Source organism: Fusarium verticillioides, chromosome 3, assembly GCF_000149555.1.
Source record: "Fusarium verticillioides 7600 chromosome 3, whole genome shotgun sequence".
Lineage (NCBI taxonomy): Eukaryota > Fungi > Ascomycota > Sordariomycetes > Hypocreales > Nectriaceae > Fusarium > Fusarium verticillioides.
Window position 1 is genome coordinate 888,376 of NC_031677.1, and position 18,046 is coordinate 906,421.

Sequence of the window (18,046 nt, forward strand, 5' to 3'; positions counted from 1 at the left end):
AGTGCATCACCACCATCGAAATACCAATCAAGATCGTTTTAAGTACCTCAAACTCTACGACGCCCACCCAGCCTTTCAGTTCCTGGAAGCTCCTGGCTTCAGAAGAATTAGGGGCTCTCTCTACCCGCGAGCCAATGAGGGGCCGACCCGTCCGCGTCTTCGACCTTGTCTTGTCTTCCTTGGGATCTGGGGTGAGAAACAAGCGAAGGACAAATGCGTGCATTTTCCTAGAGATAGCTCTTGGAATTGAGTCGACACTGTGTCTGTCATGCTCTACCATGTCACGGAACTGGACATGAACATACATCAGCCTGTGGTGAGACTGTGACTGTCACTGAGGACAGATACAAAGGAATTATTGGAGTTCGTTCGTTGGAGCTAACGCTCAAAAAATGTTACGCCGCAGGCCCCTTAATTGACATTTGACGATCAAACGCTCCGAGATCGAAATCGCACTGTCTTGATACAACTTCACCAACTGTATTTGCAGTAACAGTCACAAAAGCTGTGCATATGGGGATATGTAGTTACCGGACACAATGCGTATGCACTCCTAGAATACTTGAAGTTTCACATGGTGCTCTGAAAGACAGAGATCACAATCCCTTGGTTCGTTAGAGTCAACATACCAATCATCATGAACCAATTCTCTCAGACTTCACTAGTCAATTTACAAGCCCAAATATGAAACCCGCCGGTGACACTGATGAACAAGGCCCGATCCTCCAAAAAGGAGATGCCAATTCCAAAAAATACTGGGGAATTCTTGAACCCTAGTAGCCAATTAATAGATCCCCACCATAACCCCAAGACTAGGAACTGAGTCCATCAAGGACATTAGGACATTTTTGAAGGATCAGCGAGGTACAATCGTAAAAGCCAGGCAGCTCGGAGGAGCTTGTTCGCCGAGGGTATCACAGAATCAACCTCGAATTCCGAAGGTACATAATCTTCTTCAGGTCCGGACTTAGGTCTCGGTAACCACACGGCTATGCAAATGCATCTCATATCCCCAACATTTTATTATCGACAAGCCATCCATAGTTTGACGTCAAGCAGCTCTGCAGCTTACGCCAACAGTTAACGAACTCTATGCATGCTTATCTCAGCCCTTACGTGGAACTGAAGTTAGTCTACAGAGTACAGAGAGAGGTACATAAAGGTCAACAAAGTGATGGTCTATGGGTCCCCTCGGGGTCCCCCTCTCGATTCGCACCGGATTGATCCTATTTTGGTATTCTAAGTTGCGTTGAAGCTCAAATGTTTCTGTTCGTTGAATTCATCCATGCCATATTACTCCATACAGTGCCACCGACTAGCCCAACCAGTCGGTTTGCGAGCTTTTACCTTAACTTAATCAAGCACCAGCCGCAAAAACCAGCCCCCTTTTGATTTGATCCACGCTCAAGAATGGAGTACCTACCCATATCTGGCGTTTCCGACTCTTCTTGCATCATCCGTAGCAAAACCTCCTCCAGCCACGATCGTCAAGTCGCGTCATGGAGATTTGAATTGCTCATGCCTTCATTGACCTTAGTCAATGCATCAATGCGTCAACCGCGTCCGGGAATCAAGGACCGGATCAAAACGAGCGGGCCGCCCCCTTTATTTCCCCCTTCTCCATGCATGCAAAGTCCCGTGCGGTTGTTGGTCGCATCGCGTTTCTTTTTACTGAGTTGTGGTAGTTCAAGGGTAAGAGTTGAACCTCACGACCACCGAGTGGTCCATGCCTCTTTTCTTAGTACAGGATACGGGTCATGATGCGAGCTGTGCGCGAACTGTCAGTTTATGGCATTGAGCTTGTCTCACTTGACTCGACTTACCGCTAAGAGCCTCGAGGCTGTCGTAGATATCCTTAATCTGTTCATACTTGATACTGCTAATATCGGCCATGAGGTAGGCGTTGTCGCCTCTGCTGTCGGAAATCTGCTTGTCGACGTTGTGGTCGCCGAGAATTTCGTTGACCTTTCGGAGCACACCAGGAACGTTTCGGTGAATGAAGATGACCTATGATTTTGTATCAGTATTGAGTATGTCAAATTCGGGTTTCGGCATAGACTTACGCGAGCGGTGTCGGGCTCGTCGGAAGTCAGCGAACGGAGCTGGACCTCGGGGATGTTGACACTGCCCAGAGTGATACCCTGGTTGATGTAGCGAACCAGAGCCTCGCTGACTATTTGGGTGTTAGTGATAAGTTCAACGTGATGTTCTAGGTTTGCACCTACCCTCGATACCAATGGCGCGCTGAGCCTCCTCGGTGCTACCACCGATGTGAGGTGTCAGGATAAGGTTCCTCAAGCTTCGGAGATCCTCGCCCCAGGCGTTGAGGTCGTTGGTGAAGTAGTCACCGTTGGCAGCGGGCTCGGCGGGGAAAACATCAAGAGCAGCGCCAGCAACCTTGCCAGCACGGCTAGCCTTGATGAGAGCGGGAATGTCGACAACGCTACCACGGCTGGCGTTGATCAAGTAGGCACCAGTCTTCATCTGCTCGAACTGGGGAGTAGAGATCATGTTGCGTGTCTCAGGGAGATCAGGGACGTGGAGGGTGACAAAGTCAGCCTCACCCAAGAGCTTCTCAAGTGTAGGAACCTGGTTGGCAGTTCCCAGAGCCATCAGGGTAACAACATCGTAGTAGATGACGTTCATACCCATAGCCTCAGCGAGGACGGACAACTGAGAACCAATGTGACCGTAGCCAACAATACCCAGAGTCTTGCCTCGAATCTCCCAGCACTTGGAGCTGACCTTGTTCCAGGTGCCTCGGTGCATCTCGTTGGATCGATCGCCAAGCTGACGGGCAAGAACGATGATCTCGGCGATGACCAACTCAGCGACACTGCGCGAGTTGGCGAAGGGGGAGTTGAAGACGGCGATACCATTCTTGGCGGCGAACTCGAGGTCGACCTGGTTGGTGCCGATACAGAAGCAACCGATGACGAGGAGGTTCTCGGCCTGTCGGAGGACCTTCTCGGTGAGCTTTGTCTTTGAGCGAATACCGATGACTTGGACGTCACTGTGATCACCATTTGTTAGTATTCATGGTGGGGTGCTTGGAGCTCATGGACGAGGGGCATTTGTGAACCCTTCGATGGAGGGGCATTGCACAACTTCACAAAAAAAAAAGTTGAGGGATGGCGGGGTATTTTTGCAAACTCACCGAATCTTCTCAATGAGCTGGTCCTCGGGGAGGGAGGTCTTGAGGGCCTCGACCTGGTAGCCCTGGGCCTTCAGGATCTCCTGACCAGTGACATTGACGTTCTCGAGAAGTAGAATCTTGATATCCTTGGTGTTGAAAGGCTTCAAGTTTTTGGGCGCGCCACGGTTAGGGAGGTTGGCGGTCCAGCTAGGAGGAGAGTGGAAAGAAGTGAGCGGCGAGGTGGCCACGTTCTTATCCCAGCTGTGAGAGACCTCGCCGCGCTGAGCAGCAGCAGAGAGGTTGCTGGCGATGTTTTGAGGAGCAGGCGCCATGATGAAATGTGTCGATGGTCGCGGTCGGTGTGGTGTTGTTGGAGAAGGGTGGAGGGGTTGTAAAACAGCGGGGAGTTTGGATACAGAGGGAGCAATTGGAGAGCTAGGTAAGATCGTTTAATTGTGAACAGAGGAGGTATCAAAGAATTGCCCGCTGTCTAGGAAAGGATGAGATTATGGTGTGTTGGGAATTAGAATACTAGGAAGAAACTCGGACGATCAGGAGGGGAGTCAATTGGTTTTATGATGCCACCAAAATCTACGTATGAGCTGGACTCGGTTACCTATGATGAGATGACTCCAGTCTAACCAGTGCTGACAATTCAGGTCGCGACGGGCCGGATGCAGCACCAGAATTCAGGCAAATGAACGTCTACCGACTTCCGCAAACTGACTCACCCTGGGTATTTGATGCCATCACTGCCGAATCAGAGGGCATCTACAAGTAAATAGAGCATTCGCTCGGTGTACCCTTGCGGCTCTTAGTCGCATTTACACGACCTACATGAACGTCGGAGTGGGAACATTGCGGACGTGACACCTTTGGCATAGGAAAACTTTTTACGTACATTAGTCCGCTGTCGGCCACGAAAGAGCTGGCTCAGTATCCTTGGACCATTTATAACAAAGAAAACGAGGTCCAGGCCGAATATACCCTTCGGCGTTTTGGACTACCACGCCGCTAACAATACACTCAGCCCTGGACAGGACCACTTAAAAAAAACTTATGCTGTGACAGTGGTTGTCTGCTCACTTTGACCCTTGACCGAGACCGGAAATGCCACCATGCCGTCACGCAATGGCGTCAATCTCTGCATCTCCCGGCGCCCGATTGCTAGGGATAGGTACAGCTGTGTGTTACCGCTTCTAGCAGTCCCGCTGGCGGAGGTGATTCCATTCGGTGTGCGGCATAGTCGGAGGATATGCAGGCCGGCGCGGGATGCAGCGGAGCTGAGCGGCGGATGGACAGACGGACGGACGTTTAACTATTAGTTTCATCCGTCAATTCAACTGTTGACATTTCATCTTCTGTCAGTGTATCTTGAAGCCATATGAAGTCTTGATAATTGGTCCCGGATGCGATCCAGTTGGGGTTTGTTAGTTAGCTATCGGATGAAGCACCTTGTCCACTGATACCCAACTTAGGGGAGGAAAGAAAACCCAAGACCTCGATCCTAAGTGAGAAAAAGACTTGGGTAACTTGGTATAAGTGTAGGATGTAGGCTTAGAATACCTTTACGGAGTTTGTCTTGACATATAATATCAAGGTCTAATGTTTTCTTGCTCCGCGAGACCTACCCTATATGCTGCCATTGTTCTATAAAATTCCAGTTTATATCTTTCAGAGGGCTAGACAGGGTTGGGAAAGTCATATTAATGATAGTCTTTTACTTAATAGTTACTCAATAAGCACCGTGCTTTGAAAGATACACGATGGAAACATTGTGGAGACCTGAGTACTCTGAGCAATAATACAAGACATCAACGACGAATGTAGGATATATCATAGTCAACGCAACTGTAAACAACATGACTCGCCATACTGTGACGTACATGCATGTCCCTGGGGTCACAACTGAGACATTGTCGTCGTGGCGTCGGCTCCAAACATGTCTTGCATTTCCGTGGTGGTAATAACGATCTCACCGCATTTCGATAGACACAAGTATGCAGCCACTACGTCAAAACACAGTAAACAAAGACCAAGACAAACAAACAAAAGTACACAGACAAAGCCGGTAATATTACTGCAACAACATACAAATTATTGCATCATGGCAGAATCATTCTCTATATATTATGCACCTGGTAAAACCCTTGCACCCTTCCCTGCCCTGTAAGAACCATCCCTTCTGTCACTACCTTACATCCATGCCAGGAACAAAAATCAGCGTTATTTGCAAAAAAACAAAACACAAGACAGAGAACCCCTGAAAACGAAGTAAGAGAAAAAGGCTGCAAAAAAGAGGAGGGCAGCATAATAATCGCGCGGGGCCGACTTGTGCCCTCTGGCTGTGTGTCTGTCTATCAACGTGGTTTCCAGTCCCAGAGTTTGCCTGCAAAAACCATAGGTTTTGTTTCTTGCAAACGATGCCTATCAAATGACGATGCTACCTTTTTTGTTCTGAAAAACGGCACCGGCTGGAACGCCGACCTGTTTCAACCGCTTCCCAATTCTGTAGCCTTTTTCTTCCCGTCGTTCACCGCCCACCCTTTTTCTTCCGAGTAGGTCGGTGACTTAGATGAAATCCTTCAACCCGATAAAAGTCAATCATGTCATGAGTGAGAATATGCGTTACGTCGCGCTCTATCGCGCCGCTCAGCTCTGTTTGCACTCAGCAGCCTCCTGCTTGGGCTTGCCAGACTCATCCTAAAGATAAAAGTTAGTTTAGTCCGAAATATCAACAAAGGGTTTGTTTGCTGCGAGGTAACGTACGTCGTCGTCAGACTCCTCCTCGTCATCGTTCTCCTCGCTCAGGTCGTCCTCGTCCTCATCATCATCGTCGTCGAAATCGGCACCATCAAGCTCATCGTCCGAGATCTCCTCGAAAGCCAGAGCCTCACCGGTGAACCAGTCGATGGCGCGGGGGATGAGCTTCTCCTTGATGTCCTCACCGAGCTGGTAGTCGAGCTCGAGGCGCTCCTCGATGTCGGACTCGGCATCATCGTCATCGTCTTCGGTAGGAGCCTTGGGTGGCGAGAAGAAGTTGAAGAATGACTCGGTAGGAACGGTCTTCTTGACAATTCGGGTCTGCTTTGTGTCTAGAGCTGGGTTAGTCGCTAGGCTCAAAGAAAAAAGGGGATCAACCCCCAAAACCATGGCTTACTCTTGTTTCGCTGCTTCTTGCTCTCAACTCGGACAGTCAAGTCCTTGCCAGGCAACCACTCAATCTTGTCACCCTCAGCGTGGTCGTAGATGAAGTCACCACCGTAGCCACTCTCGTTCTGGTAGTAGTATGTCTTGGTAATGGTGGTGTTCTTGAAGAAATCGTTGGGGGCAAACTCGAAGATGAGACGGAAACCAGGCTTGTCAAGGTACTCCATGCGGATGTCAGTGAGGTGCTTGAGAGCAGCCTCATCACGGTCAGTGATCATCTCAGCGAGTGAGATCTGGTTCTTCATGGCAGAGAGCCAGAACTCAGGGATACCGGAAACGTTGTCGGGGACATCGGACTTCTGCTCAGACTTGGCAGCATCCTCAGTCTCGGGCTCATCGTCCTCCTCACCGGCCTTGATCTCCTCCTCAGTAGGCTCAGTCTTTCCGTTGATAATGGCGGAACGCTTCTCGTAGAGAGGAGAGAACTTGGCGAAGTACTTCTTCTCGAGCTGGAGAACCTCTTCTTGGAACTCAGCCTCAAGCTTGGAGTGGTCCTTCTGGATACCCTTAAGACCAGCGACACGTCGGCGGACGGGAGCGGGCAGGGACTCGATGTAGCCCGAAGATTGGCCCACGAGGGAGCCGAGGCGACCTTGAATCATCTGGATAAGCTTGGGGTTTTGGGCGAAAACTGAAGCCGCCGCGGCACGGTCCAGATCCTCTACAGCGGGGTTAGACAGTGATCCTGGTGTATAAGGGATTGGTCCACGACAAGTCATGAAAAACCAAAAAGAGATACTCACCCTCCTTGATACTAGCAACGCCCGGCTGTTGAGCGTGGGAAGAGATGGGAGCAGCAGTTGCGGGTGTGTTCTGAGGCGTACTGGTCGAAGGTGGGGTAGTTAGCATCGTGGATCGTGAAGCGGCGGGCAAGCAAAGAAACAAACAATCCAAGGCAGAAGATTGATATTGCAAGGTAAAGAAGGAAATAACTTACGGAGCCACGGCGTCCTGAGCACGCTTTCCACGAATGGGCTCGGCCATTTTGTCTGATAATGAAAGATCCGAATAGGCGCTTGTGATAAACGTCTTTTGGGGACGAGGTGAGGTTGAGAGGAGAGGGATGAAAGGAAGTTGAGAAAGCAGCGGCCGTTGACGTTTGCTAAATTCTGGTGGGGGGCGATAAGTCTGAAAAAATTTGGGCACTGGGCTTGTACCTACAAAACAGAGCGAGCGAGCGAGACGGGAGTGAGAGAGACGGAGAAGAGAGAGGGCGGTAGGTAAAGGTAGCCCAGACTAGTAGTACTATGGAGGAGGTTCCCCTCGGTCGGTCCAGTCTCCTCTCTCACTTTTTGAACTTGTTGGGCCGCCCACCAAGCACCAAGCTCAACTGGTCGATCGCCTAACTAAAAAAAAAAATTACCTGCCAAGCCCAGCCCAGCCAAACTGTGTGAGAGGATCCAATGGGTCCCCCTCCTCTGGGCGGGCTCTAGGTACCTAATAGCTTTGAGTGTGGAGGCGCTGTGAGAGAGCGGAGAAGTGAGACAACAGAAACCCAAGGGAGCCTGGGGAGTGGAGGAGACCTACAGACAGCCACAGTAACACAGTGCATCTTCGAACGTGTTCACACGAGGCCACACAACTGCAATATGCATGTACCTTTGTTTCCATCCTGTGGCGTCGCACAGGGATTGGATGCGTGATTCTCTCCGACTCATCCATTCGCAGTACAAGGGAAGCACTCGCCACAATCTAGACGGATTCCAGAACACAACACTCTCTGATCCCTTGCCCATCAAAGTAACACTTCCCCTTCAGTCACCGGCCCTTCTTCTTCCAGTCATAAAGGTTCTGGAATGGTGGCGCGCCCCAGGCTCAAACCAGGAACAACGACGACATATCGACGACATGCTGTTCCTGATAATGAAAGAAAGGGCTGAATAACTGTTGTGCCTTGGGCTTCTTTTTGTTGACTAGATACACCCGGCCTCGCCCGAAAGGGAACACTCGGGTCTGATGGCTCATGGCATGGCTCCTACATTTATAGCAAGGTACATACATAATCTCGGGGAACCGCTTCAAAGTTACATGTTACATCGAAGAGCATGAATCAAGCGAGGCCAACCCTACAATATCTACTGATAATAGTTCGCTTGCTGGACATGTAGGTACCCAACCATCAAAAAGCAAAGGGCCACGGATGGATCCTCCGAAAGAGTCCTGGAGCAAGAACATACCCCTTTGGTTCGGATAGAAGGGTTGAAGGACAAGCATATCCAACAACTCAACTGATGGTATCTCTCTGCCTACATACGCGTGATAGAACGTGGCTCGCACGCACTGTGATGGGCCCTGCACGATTGGCTGCAGCTTTGGTGAATCTCTGATACCAACAAGTCGAGGGATGCGTCACGAATCGCGCGCGCCCTTGTATCGTGAAGGAGGAGCGGGTTGTTTATGCAGCATCCTATTCGCCCACCACTTCTTTGTCTGTTGACAATAGATAAATAAAAAAGCGGTCGTCAAAGTGGTCAAGCAAAGAAGCGGATGGCATTCACAACTAGATGCTATAGGTGGACAGCAACCCCAGACCCAGCCAAATTCTTTGCCGAGGAACCTTGCTCATAAAGCACCACAATCAGGAAACAATTTGACGTGGCCCTCGAGTCAGCATGCTGGCCAATCCTGTAGTCCTATGGACATCCTAAGTTGAGCCAGTAGATAACTGCATGTCATCACCAAACTTTCAGAATTATTGACGTTATGGCCTGAACCATCTCTGTTCTCAGCCTTGCGTCTTGGACTAAGGTAGAAACAGACCAATAATGTATAGCGGGGCCAGTTCGGCATATCGGTATGACTCTCCGGGTCAGCCTTGGTCAGGGCACGAGCGCTGAGCCAACCAACGACGTAATCGGGCGTGCGACCTGCAACTTATACGCAAAATTCTTATCTCGACTTTGAGGATTTGTTTGTGTATCATGCGAACCAATTTTCCTTAAACGAACTGATGGATGAAGACGCTCCTCTTAGCCCGGAACCGGGCCAAGATAATGGCCATCGCCGCCATCGCGCATCCAATGCCAATGGCAACGGTCGCGCTGGACTCTATCGAATGAGCTCTAATCAGAGCAGGTCGAGCATCTTTGAAGATGTTGAGATGGCGCATGAGGAGGTAACTATCAAATACTCAAGCCGTTATCGTTGTATGTTCGTAAATACTAACGATCTGTCCTTATCAGCTTTTCTCTGGTCCTGTCGCCGAAAGTCTTCCCACCAGTGTATCGGCGTTTTCCCATCGACGACCTCGCGCCGATTCGACCGCCAGCTTCGCCTATTACGATGACGATAACGAAGGATTTCCCGATGATGACGACGCAGAGAGTGTAGCTGTGCAGAGCATTGCTGGCGACTACATCCGGCGCAGCGTTTCAGATATCGGAGACTTGGAATTTGGTGTTGATGGCGCCGAGGAATACGACGAATCCCCAGAACGAGACTATCGCATTTCCGAAGACAACTATGCCCTGCGCAGACATTCATCCGCATACTCTCGCCATTCGGTAAACGCTCATCTCTTGCGACGAGATAGTACAGCTACTGCTGGAAGCTTTCGTCGCCATGGACGTGTCAGTCAAAAAGTTTATCTAGAGAACGAAGATCTCACTATCGTCATCGCCGGTTTCAAGACAAGCAAGATCGGCTCTGCGATCTATATCTCCTTGTGTATCCTTACCTGCGGTCTCGCTTATCTCCTCTTTCGATGGCTGCCCCGGTGGTACGTTGGTCTGCTTGGACAAGCAACCTCGCTTGCAGAGTGCGAATGGGTCGTGATAGAGAACCAGTGGGGTGAACTTGTCACTATGGATGTTCGATCTCAAATTTATGGTCGACCTTTGTCAACAGTCTTCGGCCTGCCAGAGAAATTCTACTCTGACGCATTGGATGAAGATGTTGACCCTATTATTGACGACCTCCGAACACTGGATTACCGCTACATTCGACTGTGCTTCCACCCTCTTAAAGACAAGTTTATGCTCTTTAACGGCTGGAAAGACCCTAACTGGACCGATGTGCGACTGACTCGTGCTGGTCTGGATACTGATGAGAGGGGAGTCCGTGAAGTTGTCTTTGGCAGCAACCTCATCGATATCGAGCAGAAGACAACTGGCCAGCTTCTAGTGGACGAAGTTTTGCACCCTTTTTATGTCTTTCAGATCGCCAGTCTTGTCCTATGGTCCATGGACAGCTACTACTATTATGCGATTGCTATCTTCCTCATGTCGGTTGGTAGTATTGCTGCTACCCTCATCGAGACTCGAGCTACCATGAAGCGCCTCCGTGAGATTTCGAGATTCGAATGTGATGTGCGAGTTCTGCGAAACGGTTTCTGGCGATTCATCAGTTCAAGTGAACTGGTACCTGGAGATGTCTACGAACTGAGCGATCCCAGTTTGACACAGTTTCCCAGTGACAGTCTTTTGCTTACTGGTGACTGTATCGTCAACGAAAGCATGTTGACTGGTGAATCTGTCCCCGTTTCAAAGTTGCCAGCCACCGACGAAACTTTGCGTACAATGGATCTGGGAGCGTCGTCAGTTACCCCTGAGACCGCCAGACACTTCCTATTTTGTGGTACCAAAATCATCCGCGCCAGAAGGCCTCAGGAAGACCAAGGGGACGACGCCGTTGCGCTCGCTCTCGTTGTCCGGACTGGTTTCAACACTACAAAAGGTGCCCTGGTACGGTCGATGCTGTTCCCTAAGCCCTCAGGTTTCAAGTTCTACCGCGATTCATTCCGGTACATCAGCGTCATGGCTATCGTTGCTGCAATCGGATTCTTGGCCTCATTGGTCAACTTCATCAGACTTGGTCTTGCATGGCACCTTATTATCGTGCGAGCGCTCGATCTCATCACAATTGTCGTGCCTCCTGCCCTGCCTGCAACTTTGACAATTGGTACCAACTTTGCTCTTAGTCGACTGAAGAAGAAGCAAATCTTCTGTATCAGTCCTCAGCGAGTGAATGTTGGCGGAAAGATCGATATCATGTGCTTTGACAAGACAGGAACTTTGACGGAAGAGGGACTGGATGTTTTGGGAGTTCGAGTCGTTGATCGCGACTCGAAGAAGTTCAGTGAAATTGTGACTGAGCCTCAGATGCTCTTGGCTGAAGCCACACGACAGAACGCCCAGGATACTTACCGCGCCGCATTGCACACTATGGCCACCTGTCACTCTCTGCGGTCCGTTGATGATGAACTTGTCGGCGATCCACTGGATCTTAAGATGTTTGAGTTCACACGCTGGACTTACGAAGAGGGAAAGCAGAGTGCTTCCGAAGAAGAAGAGGAGCAAGGTGGACTGGCGCCCTCTATTGCACGACCCCCTAACGTATGGCCCCTGCAGTGACCGCGGGAAACGGATTACTGACAGTCTTATAGGGCAACATCGAGCTTGGGGTACAGAAGTCTTTTGAATTTGTTTCCAATCTGCGACGCGCCAGTGTCATTGTTCGACAATTCGGCCAGAAGAGTGGCGACATCTTTGTCAAGGGAGCCCCTGAGGCAATGAAGGAGATCTGCCGCCCTGAAAGCTGTAAGTGTCTCAATAACCTAAGGATACCTACGCCTACTGACCTTTCGCAGTTCCTGACGATTATGATGAGCTTCTGTCGTGGTATACTCACAAAGGTTACCGTGTTATCGGTGTCGCCAGCCGGCATCTCAAGAAGCTTAGCTGGGTCAAGGCTCAGAAGATGAGTCGAACTGAAGTTGAGAGTGATCTCGACTTTGTTGGTTTCATTGTGTTTGAGAACAAGCTTAAGCCCACAACAGCCGCAGTTCTGGAGGAGCTTCTGGCGTCCAACATTGGCGCAGTCATGGTAACCGGTGACAACATCTTGACGGCCATTAGCGTGGCCCGAGAGTGCGGACTCATGGATCGAAAGGCTCATTGCTTCGTGCCGCGCTTCATCGAGGGTACGTTTCAGATTTATGATCTTGTCGAAAGTATTCTAACCTGACCAGGTGATTTCCGTAATGCGGAAGCCAAGATTCAATGGGAAAGTATCGACAACAATCTGTACCACTTGAATGAAAAGACCTTGCTTGTAAGTTCTTGTTGCACCTGTGACCACAATGGATCACGGCTAACATCAACAGCCCCTACCGCCTCCTCCAGAGGCGGATGCTTCACTACCTTTTGAGATCACCAGCCTTCGTAACTATACTTTGGCTGTCAGTGGTGATGTGTTCCGATGGATGGTTGACTTTGCGTCGCCACAAGCACTTCAACGGGTCAGTATCCCATTTTCCATCTCCTACTGCCTCTGCTAACAAACCTCTAGATGCTCATCAATGGTAAAGTGTTTGCCAGAATGTCCCCTGATGAGAAGCATGAGTTGGTCGAGAAGCTGCAGAGCATTGATTACACATGTGGCTTCTGTGGTGACGGAGCAAACGACTGCGGTGCTTTGAAGGCCGCAGATGTTGGCATCTCTTTATCTGAGGCAGAGGCTTCCGTGGCCGCTCCGTTCACTTCTCGTGTGTTTGACATCCGTTGTGTATTGGAAGTTATCAAGTAAGTTGAGAGAAGCAAATCGGTTGAAGTAGTCTAACAAGCCTTCAGGGAGGGTCGAGCCGCTCTGGTCACAAGCTTCAGTTGCTTCAAGTACATGAGTTTGTACTCAGCAATTCAGTTCACATCAGTCACATTCCTTTATGCCAGGGCTTCCAATTTGGGAGATTTCCAGTTCCTCTTTATCGATCTCGCGCTTATTCTTCCGATCGCTATCTTCATGGGATGGGCGGGACCTGCTCCGAGACTTTGCCGCAAGCGACCTACTGCGGATTTGGTCTCACGAAAGGTGCTCACGCCTCTGTTAGGATTCATGCTTATTTGCATCTTCTTCCAAGCTGTGACGTATGTTACTGTCAAGGAGCAGCCCTGGTATATTCCTCCTGTGGTGCACAAGGATGAGCCTAGCATTGAGAACTCGCAAAACACGGCACTCTTCCTGTTCTCTTGCTTTGAGTATATCCTCTCGGGAGTTATTCTTAATGCTGGACGCCCATTCCGGCAGCGGACCACACAAAACTGTAAGTCTTCTCAGTCACCACCTTGATAGTGAAAGCTGACCATATTTTAGGGCCATTTGCGATAACCATCTCCATCGCCCTCTTGATAACCGTCTACATGATCCTGACTCCTGCTCAATGGGTCATCGACCTGATGCAGTTGACAGACATGAGCTGGGACTATGAACTGTTCCTGATCGGATTGGGTGCTGCTTACTTTATCGTGGCATGGGCTTTTGAGCACTTCCTTGCGTTGCGACTGGCTCGATTGATAGGCTCAGTCAAGCAGTCAGTGACTGGCAAGGCCAAGAAGCGCAAAGAGTATAAGGTGATTGCAGAGGGATCTCGGATTTAAGTTGGGAGGAAAACAAGCAAGTTGCATAGCGATTGGATGAGAGCAGACTTATGTGAGTATTGATTGAAGCTGTTATAGAGTATAAAGACTGCGAAGGAAGCGTGAAGCGGTTGGTCTCACTAATAAGATCAAAATACAAGAGGCTTGGTTGGATAAAAGACCAATGCCAGAATTTTCATGGATATGTTTGCCGAACCAATTCTTCGCTGTGAATAGTAAGGATCTAGAGGCCTCGATAATGTGCATTGTGCCACTGGAGGCAGTCTTTCCAGAAAACACATGAGTCCTTGATAATTTCAGATTTCAGATTTCCCGTCCACGGGGAATACAATTGCTGATAGGGGACATGATACGTTGGCACTCGGAACATCATGCGTATCACTTCGGAACTGTCATTTGATCTTTTTCTTCAATTCAAGAGCCTTTTCTGCCCTATATACACCGCATTGAACCTCCTTGTCCTCTAATATCGACGCCCAATGCCTTCTCTGTTGTAATTGCCGCAGGAATGAAAGTAATCGTACATGGTAATCGTTTAGTGGTCCCAAGGGTGCTTGAGGCCGAGGAGAACGGCACCTGAAGCTTGTGTCAGCCATTGATCTCTCGAACCAACACCTCACAAGAGACCGAATCATTAAAGACGTACCATCCTTCTTCGCCCGATACATAAGCTATTTCGTTTCATTAGCAATTCATCCGTCTAAACGTTGTAACCCTCGCTTTGATGTACCAATCCATGGTTCAAAGTCGCAAGGTTTCGGGGTGACTCACGAAGAACCACATGCCGGCGCCTAGAGCTGTCGCGGTGAATCGGTAGATGCGGGGGACGTGAGCCACCGGGGGCTTAGGGGGGCCGTTAAAGCTGTGGTGACCGTGACCAGCCATGATGAAATCGGATGTGATAGTCGCTCGTTTCGAGGTTCTGGGCTGCACAGATCGGGGGTGTTAGTGGGGATTGAACTTCGTCTATATATGAAGGCGAGCGGCAAATCGCGATTGACATACGTAGAGACCGAATTGGGGGCCGTGGACGAGACGACGAGGATAGTGATGATACGGCAATAGTCAGTCGTGATGGAGTCGTTGAACCGGGCCAATTCAGTGATGGCTCTGCTTAGGTAAGGAAAGCTTGTGATTGGATGGAACCGATATGTGATGTCTTACGGTTTAGTGCATGCGCATGCTAATAGTGGATAGAGCGCTGTATAAGAGCCTAGCCCGTCTTGCGTGCATCATCATGAGTGGGGTTCCGCCCACTCTAGTTCCGGCAATCAATCATAGCGACGAGACGAGGTATCCCATAAGATACCACATTGCGTTTGCGTTTTACAAGAGCTTCGTTGACTCCATACCTAGACTAAGCTTACTTTCATTTTCTCAGCCTGAATCCATTGTTGCCACTCGAATCTCTATCGTTGCTTTCAAGCTGAAAACCTTAATATTTCGCCTTCCACGTTGTCCTTCACAAGCTATCGATAGCTGGCTTCCTTGAACGAGCTCCCCACGTTCGCCAAGCAATGACCGTCTAGAGCAATCATCCATCCAACGACATACATATATATACATATATATCTTTCAAAGGAGCTTCCATTTTTGTGACACGAAACACGCAAGCGAACGTTGCAAACATCTTCGCCATGGCGACTCCAAAGTTCAGCTCGAAATCGCCTACGATTAGACGAATACGTAAGTGACCAGCTCCAAAACATACAACACAAATACCAGAGCATCGTCACCTCGAATCATCGACCCCATCACTAACTAGAGCAATAGTTCGTGAAGCAGCCGAAATCTCCAACTCACCTTCTGCCGATTACACAGCCGAGCCCCTCGAATCCGACCTGTTCGAGTGGCACTTCACACTCAAGGGGCCACCCAACTCAGTCTACAGCAACGGCATCTATCATGGTCGCATAGTTCTTCCACCCACATACCCACTCCGGCCGCCTTCTTTCCGCTTCATGACACCAAGTGGTCGATTCGAAGCCAATCGTGAGATCTGCTTGAGTATCAGTGGCCATCATGAGGAGACGTGGCAACCTGCATGGGGAGTACGGACAGCTCTTGTAGCGTATGTTTTCCTCCTGTTCTTGTAGGGACTGCATTAGCTGACATTTCATCTTGTATAGACTCCGAAGTTTTATGGAGACGGATGCTCGTGGCCAGCTTGGAGGTCTTGAAACCACTGACGCAGTGCGCCAACGTCTTGCCAACGAGTCACCTGCATTCAAATGCGGAACGTGCGGCAAGACAAACGGCGAGATCATCAAGGAATGCGAAGAGAGAGCAAAGGAAGCATCATCAAGTGCACAGGAAGTCGAGATCCCGAAAGAGTTGAACATGGGATGGCGAGATGAGATGGGAGCCAAGAAGGAGGGCGAGAGCAAACTCGAACAGACAAGCGACGACGCCGAGACCGCTCAGCTTGCAGAGGGATTTGTTCAGACCGCACCAGATGCCGTCACGGCTGCCAACGATTCTTTGGCCCCTCAACCATCAACAGAGAACCGAAACCCCACCCCGACCCGAACTACACCCCTCCCCGTTCCGGCGGCTCAAGGACTTGTACCACAGGCTGCAGCACAGGCACAAGCGCAGCAAGCTCGAAGGGCAACAGACGACGGTGTTCCTCTGTGGCTTGATCGAACTATCGTTGTTTTGGTGGTGCTTTTGGTGGCCCTCGTTCTCAAGATCATCTTTGCTGTGTGATTGCGAATTATAGGTTTTCGTATGTTATTGTCGGCATGGCGTATGGTGTTTTTACATTGATCAGTCAGTTAGGGGCGAATTAGATATCCGGTCAATTTGAGTCCGATGTGACTACCGTCCTGAACGTGAGGCAGACGTCTTGTGTACTATTAACGTTACTCGAATATCCAACCCCAGTGAATAGATGACTTTGGTCCACTCGATTGGTAGAAGAGGCAGACCTTGCTGAGGCATTCTAGTCTTTTTGATGTGAGGCAGTCAAACACATTGGGATTTTGTCTCTCAGATAGGGGCTTTACTGTGGCCACAGAAGCATCAGCATTCACGGCAGGCCAGACTCACCTGAAAGTTAATGTTCCTGGCGCCCCAATAACGAGAACTCGATGGCTTTTGCAATATATGTTTATGTGCGCAGGCTGAACCTTGTTTCAACAAAAATATAAGAGACACCAAAACCCCTATCGTAAAAGTCAAATATACCTGCCGACGCACAATTTTCTACGGTAACCTCCCATCCATCTCTACCATGTTTGGCTGTGAACATAACCGCTTCTATAGAATACCTCACCTATCGTACACATAAACACCATCAAAATGACCGACACTGATCCTGAAGCCATCCGCTCCCAAGTCTTCCTCGACCCCTGGAAGTTAAGGATGGCTAATCGCGGGTATTACATCCAGTCCAGGATTCTACACGTCCCCGATCGATTCGGTTTCTTCTCTGCTGGCCCACCTTGGCTCCAGGTAATGGATGCTGAGGGTTTCACCAGGCTATTGGCGTATTTATCTATCCTGGGCACCTTGGAAGCATTTATCCTTGCTTATTTATGGTGGAACGAATCCTTTGAAAGGTTTATGGTCTACGAGTTTTTGGTGACAAACTGCGAACTCATCGTGGGCGTCTGGATTATAGGATGTTTCGCCCATTACACCAAGCATGGTCACGACGAGGGGTTCTGAACTGCGAGCACTATGGCAGAAAATAAGTCTTAGGCAATGATGAGTTGGTTGAGAAGGAGAATCACAGTTGATCTGATCAATGGTGTAGTTGTGGTTGGCACAGGGTCCCAAGAGGCCGTTATAGTTCAGTCTGAAATGGTCGTCATAATCCAGTTTGCAACTACTTCTGGTACATACGACCATACCTACCAGAAAATACGGGATCCCGTCCGCTCTCCCATAGTCAAGCTGGTAAGGGGCGGATTAGTAGTTGGGTCGGTGACGACCAGCGAATCCCCGCTGTTGTATGTTTTTGCCAATTGCAGAACCTGCCACTTTTCTTTTTACTCTTTTGATCACAAGGAGAATGCTAGTCTATCTTTAGAAGAAGTTACGATAATCTCATCCTAAGTTTATGATAAATGGATCCTAAGTTCAGGACTTGTTTGTCTAACAGCTTTCACCAGTATCAAGTGACAAGTAAAACAAAAAGATGTTAACTGGATGAACATGCAACTTGACTACAGAAGACGTCTATCTTAATTTCTCAGGATTGGTCTGTCAGAGAACATTTCTGTGCGTCTTTGTATTTGGTGGTCTCCCTTTATATGCTTGGACATGCCTTATGCATTCTTGAAGAACGTTGACACTTGATGTTGGTGCTTGGTGATTGGGG

At 49.4% G+C, this 18,046-nt stretch overlaps 6 protein-coding genes and 1 non-coding gene across 11 annotated transcripts; 4 read left to right on the plus strand and 3 right to left on the minus strand.

The window, feature by feature from the left end:
• Positions 1-514: 514 nt before the first annotated feature.
• Positions 515-4,049, minus strand: FVEG_07790 (D-3-phosphoglycerate dehydrogenase). Its single transcript, XM_018896463.1, has 4 exons — positions 3,158-4,049; positions 2,226-3,013; positions 1,824-2,173; positions 515-1,767 (listed from the first exon to the last, which is right to left on the minus strand). Exons 1-4 carry the CDS (start codon positions 3,466-3,468, stop codon positions 1,756-1,758), a joined length of 1,461 nt encoding a protein of 486 aa, XP_018753937.1. The 5' UTR covers positions 3,469-4,049; the 3' UTR covers positions 515-1,755.
• An 881-nt stretch (positions 4,050-4,930) lies between these two features.
• Positions 4,931-7,852, minus strand: FVEG_07791 (nucleosome assembly protein 1-like 1). Of its 3 annotated transcripts, XM_018896465.1 has the most exons (6): positions 7,508-7,852; positions 7,284-7,455; positions 7,090-7,169; positions 6,297-7,007; positions 5,906-6,231; positions 5,192-5,839 (listed from the first exon to the last, which is right to left on the minus strand). In XM_018896465.1, the coding sequence occupies exons 2-6, from the start codon at positions 7,328-7,330 to the stop codon at positions 5,789-5,791; spliced, it is 1,215 nt and encodes a 404-aa protein (XP_018753939.1). In that variant the 5' UTR covers positions 7,331-7,455; positions 7,508-7,852; the 3' UTR covers positions 5,192-5,788. The 3 variants fall into 3 exon arrangements, with proteins under 3 accessions (XP_018753938.1, XP_018753940.1, XP_018753939.1); XM_018896464.1 differs by having other exon boundaries at positions 4,931-5,839; positions 7,284-7,852; XM_018896466.1 differs by having other exon boundaries at positions 5,191-5,839; positions 7,090-7,455.
• A 1,249-nt stretch (positions 7,853-9,101) lies between these two features.
• Positions 9,102-13,989, plus strand: FVEG_07792 (ATPase). Its single transcript, XM_018896467.1, has 9 exons — positions 9,102-9,461; positions 9,529-11,679; positions 11,730-11,883; positions 11,934-12,266; positions 12,315-12,397; positions 12,450-12,584; positions 12,635-12,867; positions 12,916-13,385; positions 13,436-13,989. Exons 1-9 carry the CDS (start codon positions 9,297-9,299, stop codon positions 13,717-13,719), a joined length of 4,008 nt encoding a protein of 1,335 aa, XP_018753941.1. The 5' UTR covers positions 9,102-9,296; the 3' UTR covers positions 13,720-13,989.
• A 16-nt stretch (positions 13,990-14,005) lies between these two features.
• FVEG_07793 (hypothetical protein) lies at positions 14,006-14,822 on the minus strand. Its single transcript, XM_018896468.1, has 4 exons — positions 14,725-14,822; positions 14,491-14,646; positions 14,366-14,390; positions 14,006-14,295 (listed from the first exon to the last, which is right to left on the minus strand). The coding sequence occupies exons 2-4, from the start codon at positions 14,602-14,604 to the stop codon at positions 14,255-14,257; spliced, it is 180 nt and encodes a 59-aa protein (XP_018753942.1). The 5' UTR covers positions 14,605-14,646; positions 14,725-14,822; the 3' UTR covers positions 14,006-14,254.
• A 143-nt stretch (positions 14,823-14,965) lies between these two features.
• Positions 14,966-16,701, plus strand: FVEG_07794 (ubiquitin-conjugating enzyme E2 J1). 3 transcript variants are annotated; one of them, XM_018896470.1, is made up of 4 exons: positions 14,989-15,405; positions 15,493-15,790; positions 15,849-16,447; positions 16,501-16,560. In XM_018896470.1, exons 1-3 carry the CDS (start codon positions 15,357-15,359, stop codon positions 16,426-16,428), a joined length of 927 nt encoding a protein of 308 aa, XP_018753944.1. In that variant the 5' UTR covers positions 14,989-15,356; the 3' UTR covers positions 16,429-16,447; positions 16,501-16,560. The 3 variants fall into 3 exon arrangements, with proteins under 3 accessions (XP_018753943.1, XP_018753944.1, XP_018753945.1); XM_018896471.1 differs by having other exon boundaries at positions 15,001-15,405; positions 16,497-16,560; XM_018896469.1 differs by having other exon boundaries at positions 14,966-15,405; positions 15,849-16,701.
• A 321-nt stretch (positions 16,702-17,022) lies between these two features.
• Positions 17,023-17,391, plus strand: FVEG_16185 (hypothetical protein; the record flags this gene model as incomplete). The annotated part of the gene is made up of 1 exon (XM_018905423.1): positions 17,023-17,391. The coding sequence occupies one exon, from the start codon at positions 17,023-17,025 to the stop codon at positions 17,389-17,391; it is 369 nt and encodes a 122-aa protein (XP_018753946.1).
• A 175-nt stretch (positions 17,392-17,566) lies between these two features.
• Positions 17,567-17,682, plus strand: FVEG_16186. Its single transcript, XR_001989296.1, has one exon. It is a non-coding gene; the product is annotated as a 5S ribosomal RNA (ribosomal RNA).
• The last annotated feature ends 364 nt before the right edge of the window (positions 17,683-18,046 follow it).

Bases quoted from the DNA above. Each gene is read 5' to 3' on its own strand.
- FVEG_07790 (XM_018896463.1), bottom strand. From the start codon at position 3,468: ATGGCGCCTGCTCCTCAAAACATCGCCAGCAACCTCTCTGCTGCTGCT. The intron at 3,014-3,157 runs GTGAGTTTGCAA...TGGTGATCACAG, and splicing joins CAGCTCATTGAGAAGATTCG to TGACGTCCAAGTCATCGGTA. The intron at 2,174-2,225 runs GTAGGTGCAAAC...ACACCCAAATAG, and splicing joins GCGCGCCATTGGTATCGAGG to TCAGCGAGGCTCTGGTTCGC.
- FVEG_07791 (XM_018896464.1), bottom strand. From the start codon at position 7,330: ATGGCCGAGCCCATTCGTGGAAAGCGTGCTCAGGACGCCGTGGCTCC. The intron at 6,232-6,296 runs GTAAGCCATGGT...ACCCAGCTCTAG, and splicing joins CAAGAAGCAGCGAAACAAGA to ACACAAAGCAGACCCGAATT. The intron at 5,840-5,905 runs GTACGTTACCTC...TTTTATCTTTAG, and splicing joins AGGAGGAGTCTGACGACGAC to GATGAGTCTGGCAAGCCCAA.
- FVEG_07792 (XM_018896467.1), top strand. From the start codon at position 9,297: ATGGATGAAGACGCTCCTCTTAGCCCGGAACCGGGCCAAGATAATGGC. The intron at 11,884-11,933 runs GTAAGTGTCTCA...GACCTTTCGCAG, and splicing joins GATCTGCCGCCCTGAAAGCT to TTCCTGACGATTATGATGAG. The intron at 12,585-12,634 runs GTCAGTATCCCA...ACAAACCTCTAG, and splicing joins CGCCACAAGCACTTCAACGG to ATGCTCATCAATGGTAAAGT.
- FVEG_07793 (XM_018896468.1), bottom strand. From the start codon at position 14,604: ATGGCTGGTCACGGTCACCACAGCTTTAACGGCCCCCCTAAGCCCCCG. The intron at 14,391-14,490 runs GTGAGTCACCCC...GAAACGAAATAG, and splicing joins GCGCCGGCATGTGGTTCTTC to CTTATGTATCGGGCGAAGAA. The intron at 14,296-14,365 runs GTACGTCTTTAA...CACAAGCTTCAG, and splicing joins GTATCGGGCGAAGAAGGATG to GTGCCGTTCTCCTCGGCCTC.
- FVEG_07794 (XM_018896469.1), top strand. From the start codon at position 15,357: ATGGCGACTCCAAAGTTCAGCTCGAAATCGCCTACGATTAGACGAATA. The intron at 15,406-15,492 runs GTAAGTGACCAG...CTAGAGCAATAG, and splicing joins GCCTACGATTAGACGAATAC to TTCGTGAAGCAGCCGAAATC. The intron at 15,791-15,848 runs GTATGTTTTCCT...CATCTTGTATAG, and splicing joins GTACGGACAGCTCTTGTAGC to ACTCCGAAGTTTTATGGAGA.